General features: G+C 47.0%; 1 protein-coding gene across 1 annotated transcript; it reads left to right on the top strand.

Moving 5' to 3' along the window:
• Positions 1–1766: 1766 nt before the first annotated feature.
• METTL21C (methyltransferase like 21C) lies at positions 1767–9519 on the top strand. Its single transcript, XM_032610786.1, has 4 exons — positions 1767–1875; positions 4929–5080; positions 7889–8006; positions 9125–9519. The coding sequence occupies exons 1-4, from the start codon at positions 1767–1769 to the stop codon at positions 9517–9519; spliced, it is 774 nt and encodes a 257-aa protein (XP_032466677.1).
• Positions 9520–11407: the final 1888 nt, after the last annotated feature.

Below are 11407 nucleotides of genomic sequence, written 5' to 3'. Positions count from 1 at the left end.
AGGTCTCCTTTTCTTGCATGCCAAATGAAGAAATGTCTAAATTTAATGCGCAGAGTCCCGTGGTGCTGGGTGGGTGTCCTATAAAGAGTGTTGTCTTACCTGACTACTCTTTGGCTTTGAAGATGAGAATAAGTTAATACTGTTTGTGCAAGAGGCTTTGCACAGGTTATCTCACTTAATCCCTACGACCGTCATGTGAGGTCAGAATCACCACTATCTACATTTTCAACAAAATTAGTACATGGCAGAGCCAGCATTCAAATGCAGGGCCCTTCACCGCAGCGCTGAGACTTTCTCCCTGAAGATGCTCTGGGTACTCACCAACAACCAGTCAGCTGTCTTTTAGGGGAACAGTTAACTTCTGGAGTCGGGGGCACGTTGAAGAGAAGGAGCAAGTAAGTATCTGCAAGAGAAAAACAACTCCTTGAGTTGAAGAATTGGGGTAAATATTTGATTGTTTGATTCTAGAGCTGGTAAAAATGCTAAATTACCTTCACAGAAACCTCACTGATTTGAAATCCTGTTGCACCTTAATGTGAGAGGCACATGACCCCTCCAGGTGTGGAATAGTTAGTAATGGTGTGGCTGGTTGCTATCCCCAGCTGGCCAAAACAATATGATGGGGCAACTTTGGTATATAAAAACAAATTAGGAAAATGATTTACATTTTGTAAAAAAAAAAAAAAAAAGACTAGAAAACGTCACTGTGACAACTAAGCATTATGAGTAATTTCAGGGCAAACTCAGCCAGAAAACCCACCGCTGAAGCAAGGCAGCTCAAGCCGTGTCCCACCTCATGGTCAAGAACATAGATCCTGCAGCTGGACCTCCTGGGTTTGACTCCTGGCCCTGCCACTGGCCGGCTGCGTGCTCCTGGGCTGCTTTTGAATCTCTCTGTGCTTGAATTTCTCTCATCTGAGAAGAGGCATAATAATAGCATCCACTTCATAGGGTTTGTTGTGAGGATTAGATGAATCAATTCACTAAAAGCACAAGAACGGTGCTTGGCAAAAACACGCCAAGTCCCGCAGCGATGTCACGTGTTCTTGTTTGGAAGCTGATCAATGATCCCAACAGCCAGGTCCTGTTTTCTTAATCAGTAGAGTTTTCCTGAGCTGCACTAATCACTTTTGCTCTCCCGTTTCTCGCCCACAGCCCTAAGAGCTAGGTAGATATCATCCTTCCCTTTTTTGCTGATGAGGAAATGGTGTGGAGGGGATTAAGTGAGTTGCCAAGAGTAAGAGGGGGCAGCCAACCAGCCTCCTGGCTCTCAGCCCCCAGCGCTTTCTAATATCTTGCGCTAAAGCCTCAGATGAGAAGGGAGCAGCCCCGCATTTGGGGCAAATCCATGATGTCATTAACCCTGGATCCACAAGGTACCCTTAAAGATATGTACGTCTGGATCAGACCTTCTTCATCGAGATTCAGTTCCAAAAGCTCTTAGAAATACACCTTAGACTGCAGCAAGGCAGCACCTGTCTGGCTACAGTGGCTCTGCTTTTGCATTTCTCCAGGCGATGGAAAGGTGGGGTGATGATGTGTCATGGTTTCCTTCCACTCTGCTCTGCAAAACCAGGATGGCAGCGCCCAGGGCGGCTGCTCTCCCCACCCCGCCCCCGCCCCAGGGAACTAAGCTGAAATGCAGGTGTTCTTTCCAGCTCAGCAGATGCTAAGGCGATAAGCTGCACCTTGCAGAGGCTCTGGGCGATTCAGACCCGGAGGAGCGCTCAGTCCAGGCCAGCTCTCTCCTCCCTGGCGGCTCTGGGATGGATGCGTGTCTGCGCTCAGGGCAGCAGCCCCAGTCCGTGGACGAGGCACCGAGACCCCCGGATGAGGAGGGTCTACAGACAGACGGCAGCAGCGGACCCCCGGGAGGTAACCTCCTTCCTCAGCTCCACATCTTCTCCCATCTTTTCCTGGGGATGGCGTTTTGCAGTGAACCCCAGGCACAAGAATATCCATTTCCTTTTAACCCTACATCTTTTTCTTATCATGATGCTTAGTAGAAAAATGCCTTTATTCAAGCAGAAGCATGACACTAAAGGTAATCCCTATGTTTTTATTATTTACCTATCAAAGACCAAAACTTTGTTTTATCCAAATCTAAGAGGGTTAGATTTTTGTAACAAGAACTTTTAAAAGAGAAATGAAATCTAGATTCCTTCCTGCTTTTCGCCAAAATGTATTCCTGGCAGCTGCGTCCTTCAGTGGATCAGTGTAAAGTCAAGTGTACTTTCCCATTATGACAACAGACCCTTTAGTGTTGCTTTTCTGGGCAGGGAATCAGTAGTAAATAAACAACAGACATAACAAATGATGTCATAAGAGCCAAGATGTAATGTTCAAAACGTTAACAGTCAACAGTGGAAAATTATGTTCCAACTCTGTTAAACCAGGATGGTAATTCATTTTTCCTAAACTGTTTACATAAAAATGCAACTCTGCCTATCTTGAAAATCTGATGTCTCTAAAACTGTCAGACGAGCATAGATACAATAATTGAAAATCATGTGCAATCAACATAGATTTCTTTTATCTTTGTAGCGTGGAAAAATGGTCTTATGGAGGACATTTATATGCCCATGTTTCTTTACAATGTCGATCCAGAAAGTACAACCATCAGCTTACGATCTGTCATCTTGTGAAAGGATGAGCCACTTAAAATCAGCACATAGACTTTTCCTACAGTCTTGAGAGAAAAGTTAGCCTTTATTTGTGGTTATTTGTGGGAGGAAGGGAGGAAGGAACGGTCTGGGTGATATCGAGGGGATGGAAGCTGGCAGGAGGTGGCCTGGGTCCCTGACGGTCTGGCTGCTCCAGTGATGAGAGGCTCAGGGGTAAGGAGGACAGCCCGGTACCCACTCCTCATTCCAGATGGCCTGTACCAGCTCCTGCATTTCAGGAATTTTGCGAGCTGATTGTTAAACATGGCCATTGTTAAAATTTAAGTCATACAAACGTACAATGAAATGGATTATGTAAAAGGTAAAGGTATATGAAAAACTTAGGTAATAAATACTCACGTCTCATCAGGAATTCTTTTCCTACATTTTACGATGACCTGGGCCCTTGAGGCTGTTGAGGGGTGTCATATCCGTGTGGTAGAAATGCTCGTGGTGCTGAGCTGCTTCACCCCTTTCCCAGGGATGGCCACTGTGGGAGCGCTGTCACCATGGTGATGGCCAAATCCTGCACGTCAGTGCTTCCTCACCGCCCCCAGGCTGGTTGTTAAAGTTTCTGGGCACAAGATGGTCTGTTCCTCTACCTTCTTATTTTCTCTGAAACAGAACTCAGAGTCAGCCTGTCAGCCTATGGGAGAAGCTGGGTCCCCTTTGTTGAGTGATAAATTTCAGGTTCATGGTTTTAGATATTGGTTGTTTCCCCTTATAAGAGGTGGGTGGGGACCAAAGGTCCTCTCCTCTCCCCACAGCCTCTCCTGGGGCACATGACAGGGAAGGATGGCATCTCAGGACTTGGCCACTATTCATCAGCAGGTTCTTGCAAGCTCAAGGAAGCCCTGGGTTTCTGGAAGCTCGCCTTTGTGGTCAGGACAGAGAATTCTCCTTCCAGGAGATCAGAACCCATGGCTGAGAGTTGCAGGCGTCACTGTGCTAATTTACAAACTGGTCATTTGGCCCACACTGTGGTCAAAGACCACTTGGATACTTTTTTGTAAAATGCAACACAAATGAATTTCTGGAGGAACAACATGAAAAGAAGTACAAAGACATACACAATACAAGCTTTGGTTTTTCGTAATCAGATTCAACAGATATGGTCAAGTTGTTGTAAATGTTTCTAAGTGTTCACTCCACATTTCTGGACTCTTCTGGCTGTGACCCTGTTGCAAAGCGTTTGCAGAGCCGTGGCACAGAACCGTCCAGTGCGGGTGGAGATCAGTGAAACCGGATCTCTGAGGGGTGGACCCCTGATTAGGCTTCTTCAAAGGCCCCCTACCCCTCACCCTGCACTCACCCTGCACTCACCCTCACCTGCCTCCTTGAGTGCATATTTCTGGTTGGAGACCTTCAGATGTTCACTGAATGCTCCCTTCCACTAGTCCATCCCTGGTTACACATCCGCAGGCAGAGCTCAGGCAGCAAAGGCTGGTCTCATGCAAGTTCCCCCCCAGACTCCTCGCTGCCAACGCCTCTCCCCGAGGGTACCAGCAGCCCCCCGTCTTCTGCACACGACCCCTCCGTGTGCTCAGGGTCCCCATTCTGATCTTATTACTCGCTGTTCTTTCTATGCTGAAACCCCCTGCGAAACCTTTGACATTCTGGGCTTCCATGATGTCAGCCCCGATCAGGTGCTCTTTTCCTCTCATTTTATATGACATCTGAGAGCTGCTTGAGTGGTCATGAGCGTAAAGGAGTATTTAAGGAAGAGTAATTTAATAGCTGGAGCTCATCTGACAACCTCCCCCAGGACTGCGGAGCTGGCTCGTCTTTGGGTGACCTGCACCTTTTGAGAAGCAGTTGTAGAAGGACTTAAGGAACATGTTCCAGCCAACATGCGGGAATGTTACATCACTTCAAGACCCAAAAATAGTCAGGTCCACGCTTGCCTCGGTCCTCCTTATGCAGATGGCTCATTCGTGCCATTCTGTGCGGTGGCCTAGCTTCCTCCTCTCACCAAAACAGAGGGAGGGATGGATCGACACCACACTGTCTGCTCCTAAATCGAGGGAAGGGCCCAGGGCATCCTTTGGCATTTCGTCGTATGATAAAAATGTCCCATAGAAATGTTATGTCCCTGTCACCCCATATCATTCAGTTTGGGCTAGTTTGCAGCCACTGTCACTGATGGCATTCCCTCCTCTGTTTCTGGAAGAATGCTCAGTCTCTTCCCGTCTGACTAACTGTACCGAGTGCAGATTTGCACTGGATCAACAAATAATGAAACCGATTTAATTTTCTGTCCCACAGATTCTAACAAGATAGAACCATCGCTTCAAAGCCTCCAGAAATTTGTTCCTATGAATTACGCCAGCTACACCCAGGAGTACTATTGGTTTGCAGGCAAGAGGATTGTCATTCAAGAATCGATCGAGAGTTACGGAGCGGTGGTGTGGCCAGGGGTGAGGGAGCTGTCACATTGGGGCGTCGGGGATTCTGGGGATGAGAACAGCAAATTTGTACAACTGTGGTGCCTTGGACGACTTGCCATGTGCTCTAACGTTCTGTGCTTCTCAAATTGAGGGTCCAAGGATGCCCCCCCAGGGGTGTTGCTGGTGTACCTAGATGCTGCAGAAACCTGGCATCTTTCCTAAAAACAACGATTTTCCTCTATGTTATGTTTCTTGAAACATTATTTTCTCACATTAACATAAAGTTGAGTATATTGGGAAGTAGGATGAAAAATTCATATCAATTGTTAAAAAATCAGAAGAAAAGTCTTTAGAGTTTAGGTTTTGTAGTGGCCACCTTTGGGCCTCTCCCACAGACCTTCGGGTATTCACTCGCCTTTTAGAGTGCGGCCAGTCCAGTGGAAACGCTTAGGAAGTGGTGCTTCATCTCATGCTCTCCCTGCAACAGTCCCCAGAGGATGGAGCTGAAATGGGGGAAAACATGGAATTCAGAGCCAGAAAACCTGCTATGTTCTGGCTGAGTGCACTGTTTCCCCTGGCGCGGCGCAGTGCAGAACCAGGCTGGGACGATGGACCTCGGAGGCCAGCGCCTTCGTTCTTTCCACTGCCGAGGTTCTCAGCCTGTGCTTGGAGAGGCTCCAGATCAGAACTGCCCCACTGTTAGCTTAGATGGGAATCCTCCTGGGTTCTTGTTAAATGCAGACTCTTGATTCAGGAGGTCAGGCTGGGGGAGGTGGACTGGGGCTGCATTTCTGACTCACTCCCGGGTGACGCAGACCTGCTGGCCCGCTGCGTGGCTGTGATCAGAGGTTCCTTGGAGCGCCCTTTGCAGTCTGGGTACCAGTGATGGGGGAGATGGAGCCGGGGGGCAGGGGAGGGACAGCCAAGGGCTCCAGGCTCTTAGAGCTGCCCCCTCACTGACCCCAGCCAAGGAAGCTCGATTTTTACCCGTTATGCTTAATATAAGTATGATTTCCTTCAGCTAAATGTTTTTCTTTGGCTTAACAAGTTTGAAACCAGCAAGCGACTCTCCACAGCTTCCTACTATATTTGGCAAACAGACACCCAGAGCTGGGTGATCAGAAATCAGGAGTGGAAAAAGATGATTTGTCCACTGGACTGTTTTATTCTTAATAAGGCCTCAGCCTTTCATGCACCAAACCCTGGCTCTTCTCGGGACCTCAGTTTCCTGAAGGCTGCAGAAGGATCCGTATCGTGTGGGGAAGCACCCTTTCCTTGTGCGACTTCAAGAGCAGCTGTGAGAGATGACTTTTCGGAGTTTGCTAATAGGACTAAGAAGCGGGGGAGTGTTTGCTGAAAGATGTAGCTGTTCCCGAGAGAAGATCCGTCCCCAGATGGCACCCACCGGGCCAGCCTGTCACAGGGCAGGGCCCTTCAGGAAGGACGCCTACAGCCACCCCTTCAGGAACTCCTCAGAGCACACGTCTTGGTGGCTCTGGGTGACACTCTTCCAAATCCTGAAATCCCACACAGTGAATAATGCTCCTTTCTCCTCAAGAACCAAAGGCGGCCTTTCCTCAAAACTGCCGCCCCCAGCTCTGGAGCTCCTTGCCATGGGCTGGATGCCGATGCCACCCCGCACCCGTGCCGTCCCGCCTGTCCCCCTCTCACTCATCCTCCAGCGCCCAGGGCCCCTTGACGCCCCTTACCTCCCTACCGTGCCATTGGGAATTGTTTTCCGTCCTCCCCCCATCCCCGTCCCTGGTCCCCAAGTCCCTTGAGAGGAGCTGGGGAGGAAAGGGAGGGACCCACGTGCTCGGAGCTGCCACCAACCCTGGCACAGGCCATCGTGAGCGCGGCTGTCTCATACGATCCAGGCCGCCCCCTACTCCAGCATGGGCGCCAGACAGAAAGGGAGTCATAGCGAGCCCAGAGCACCTGCACGAAGACAAGGGCTAAAGGTGTGTGCAAACGAGAGCTTTCACGTTGCCTTTTCAGCGCAGGGTTGCAGGGTTCGCATTCCCAACTCCGGTAACGCTCTTACGCCTAGTAACTCTCCCCAGTCCCTCTAGTCCGAGACATCACCAGCCGACGCCCATTGGCTCACATGGGAAGGGACCTTGATTTTCTGTACAGAAATCGATCTAAATTTCTTCTTCTTTTTTTTTTACTGTGTAAAGGATGTAACCTCCTTGCTGCTACCCCCCAAAGTGTGGCCCGGTGGCACTGGCATTAGCTGGTGGCTTGTTAGAAATGCAGCCTTGAGCTCCATCAGCCCTACCACACACAGCCAGGGCGTCTTTCACCAGGCGTCAGGTGACCTGCATGTGCGCTAGGGTTTGGGAAGCACTGCCCAGCCAGTCGAGTGTTTCTTAGATGAACTGCTTTAAGAGAAAAATTCCTACGCAGTTGTTCAGTGCAGCAGGCAAAGTCCAGAGCAACCTGAACGTTGGTGGAGTCAGCAGGGAGCGGATGGAGCCGCTTACAGCGCAAGTCTTACAGCAGGTGGAGGCCCGAAATGACGTAAGCAAGGGCTTGCTGCCCTGAGGCCCCTCCTCTCCTGGTTCTGGAAGAGCTGAGCTGACCTTCCTGTTCCTGGAGGCTGGTCAAGGGTCTTCTGATACAGGCGCTTTCACAAGTCTGTGTCTCTAGTTCCTCTGATGCATGTTACAGCGTTCATATTCCAGAGGTCAAAACACGCCGTTGCACGTATATTTTGATTCTTGTGAGCCCCCAGTAAGCTGAAACTCTTTAACGTGTCTTTGAGTATTTAACTTGTGGTGGGGAACAGGGTCCTCGGTTTCCAGTGTCCAGGTGACAACTGTGAATGTTTTTCAGGCCATGGCTTTGTGCCAGTATTTGGAGGAACACGCAGAGGAACTCGGTCTCCAAGGAGCTAAGATGCTCGAAATCGGTGCTGGACCAGGCCTCGTTTCCATCGTGGCCAGTATTCTAGGTTTGTCTGTCTATTCTCGGCCTTGTTTCAAAAGATGGTTACGGTGACAACAGTGATAATAACCACTTAGTACTGTGTGACGGGCTGTGGTTTAGGTGCTTGGCCGTGATCGCACTCACTGAATCTACCCAGACGTCCAGGCTAGAATGACTGCTGTTACCCGGAGATAAGACAACTGTGCCTTAGAGGCTAACTCGTCCAATCCATTGATTATTACCACGTGAGAAAGTTGAAATTCTGAAGGTGTGACTCTTGAATTCCTGTTGTAAACAGCTCTGGTATGCTGTGCCCTGCTTTTCAGTGCAACTATTAACAACTGATGTTTTGGAAAAAAACAAAAAATAAGTGACTGAATCCAAGGTGAAGACAGATTTATACCCAAAATGCCAGTTGTGAGTCCTGGGAGCTGGGCAAGAGGCGGGTATGTCTGGCCTACTTCAGCCTACACTATTACGGATCTTCTTCTATCAAAACCAATCTGGAATTATGATTTTGTGAACCTTTACCACTAGCATTAAAATGCCTAAAAATTAACTTAATGCATTTAGTAGGTGGGAGAGTCATTCAAATTAGATCATCCCTTAGGAAAGAAAACTAGGTGCTGACACCTCACGTAAGAGAAAACCAAAATCTTCAGATAAAGACAGTTTGGGAAGGAAAAACATTATAAATGATGACAGTAACCAAACGCTAAGAATCTTGGTATGTTTAGTTAATTATTCCGAAATCTCTCAAAACTGCACCGCCGTTTAACTTAGTTTCTTAAAAGACGGGAACGTTATTCTATTTCAATGGTTCTTCACCAAAGGTGATTTTTGCCCCATGAAGGACATTTGGCAGTGTCGGGGGACATTTTTGATCAGCACAACTTGGGGTTTGGGTGGGGAGGTGCTACTTGCATCTTGTGGATGGAGACCAGGGACCCTGCTAAACATCTTACAGGGCACAGGGCAGGGTCCCCCAGCAGAATTATCCAGTCCATATGGACATAGGTGAGAAGGGCGCTGGTCCAGGGCCAAGGTGAGAAGCCCAGTTCCATTTCTCCCTGAGAGTATGTGTACCCTGTGGCTGCCCGAATGTTCCAGGTAATTCGTACAAGTTTCCTCTTTCTCTCTTAGGAGCTCAAGTCACAGCAACGGATTTGCCTGACGTCCTAGGGAACCTTCAATACAATCTTTTAAGGAACACACTAAACCATACAGCACATCTGCCTGAAGTGAAAGAGCTGGTGTGGGGAGAGGGCCTGGAACAGAACTTCCCCAAGTCCACATGTTACTATGATTACTTGCTGGCTTCTGACGTGGTCTACCACCATTACTTCCTGGACAAGCTGCTTGCCACCATGGCGTACCTCTGCCAGCCGGGAACGGTGTTGCTTTGGGCAAACAAGTTCAGATTCAGCACCGATTATGAATTTTTAGATAAATTCAAGCAGGTTTTTGACACAACACTCTTGGCTGAATTTCAAGAGTCATCAATCAAACTTTTTAAAGGAGTGCTAAAATGGGACTAAATTAAACAAGATACCTTTCGAAACGTTAGTGTGTCTTTTGAACAGTGTTGGAAATTTTATAAGATTGCAAAGGTAGTGCACGGAAACAACTTGTATAACTAGAATAAACATAATATTACAGCAACTCTCCAAAGCAACCAGTTTAGGATCATCTGCTTCATCTAAATATACACAAACAACATGAAGACATGAAAGTAGCTTTGTTGGCTTCTGAGAGTCTCAATTAAGTGTTAAATAAATTTTACACAAATAAATTAACAAACAAGTGGATTTCCCCTCGTTATTTCTGCTGGAAAGCATGGTTTTAAACCTGTCAATATACTTTTGTCACTTGCTTTTTGAAAATAAGCTTGACAGGGTCCGTGTATCTTAATCGGAAGAGTCTACTTTGTACAGATTTTAACTGTAGCAAAGGGAGAGGATAAAGAGTAGTGGAAAACAAGTTCTAGGCTTTACACTGATTAAAACTGAAAAATACGGGAACAGTGCTGGAATGAGAAAACGGATGTCACCTCAGGGGCCCAGAACTAGTGCTGAGCACACACTCTGTACCAGCCCTAGTGCTTCCTTCAGAAGTTAGTTACTTTATCCAGCTCTTTCTGTTGTTTTCAGTGGTGTGGTGCAGACATTGGTCACCATTACCTGAAGTAGGAAAACTGTCCCGACTTTTAAAAGAATTTGAAAAAGAATAGATACATGTATAACTGAATCACTTTGCTGTCCACCTGAAACTATCACAACACTGGTAATCAACTCTACGCCAGTATATAATAAAAAGTTAAAAAAAAAGAATCCACTTTATAATATAAAAATAAAGAAATAAAGAACGATTTTGTCTCCTGTTATCAATCACACAGAAACGGAGTTCTCCTGGAACGTATGTGTCGGCATGGAGGCACAGAATAATCTAGCCTGAAAGCAGGGCTGACAAGGCAGCTTGGCGTCACTGCCCCAGATCCCGGCATCACTCACCACGGGTACCACTGATGGACCAACCTTTCTAGGAATCACAGTTCAAAGCAGACTTTGCCAGTCTGTGGCTGTATCTCTAATTTCCACAGCAAACTTAATAATCTTCATTCTAAAATTTCATTATCTGAGAAAGACTTACACCCCACTGAAAGAGAGAAGTAGTAATTACAGATAGAAAAGTCCTTGTTACAACAGAGAGCCGGATGTGGCTCATAGATTAAAAAAAAAAAAAAAAAACAACTGCCTGTGAACTTTCACGATATACTGCATGTCCTATTAAAAAGCGCTGTTATTCACCACCTCCCCCTGCAGACATGTACCTCACTCTACTGCTTCTCACTACCAGTCAGGACTGTGAATACATCCAAATCCCACCATGAACTTAACTTCTCCTTCCACATTAAAAAATATAGCGAAAAGACCAAACCCTGAAGAATAAAGTGAGAAATTAGGGAAATGCAACAATGGTGATTTTTCTGGTATTTGAAGGATACCAGAATTTATTGTATCTTGACATAACTCAGAAGGTAGTACTTCAAAATCAATTACTAGGAAGTTTCTAACCTTAAAATTACACTAAAATTGGATACTAAAAGGCATGTTCTAAAAAAAGGTGTCATTTCAGTGAAACTGGTAAAAGCTTTTGTCAGTGAAAAAGCACCTCCGAAAATTCTCTCCTCCGTTAAAGTCATGAGAAAACTGACAAAAATTCTCAGAAGCATGTAGCAATCTTAACCAAAGGCATGTAGCAATCTGAAGCATGTTCACTCAAAACGGCTGAAGCTCAGCTAAGACAGCAGTGTGCTTTGTGACGTTTTCAATGGCCCTGTCCCCATGCCATCTCCCGCTCCACGGCAGCCTTGAAAACCAGCAGCCTGGCAATCCCTGGAGACTGTTCCCCAGAAAACACCACGTG

The sequence above is a fragment of the Phocoena sinus genome, chromosome 18 (genome assembly GCF_008692025.1).
Source record: "Phocoena sinus isolate mPhoSin1 chromosome 18, mPhoSin1.pri, whole genome shotgun sequence".
Lineage (NCBI taxonomy): Eukaryota > Metazoa > Chordata > Mammalia > Artiodactyla > Phocoenidae > Phocoena > Phocoena sinus.
Note: the sequence above shows the minus strand (reverse complement) of the source record. Positions and strands in the feature narration are given on the sequence as shown.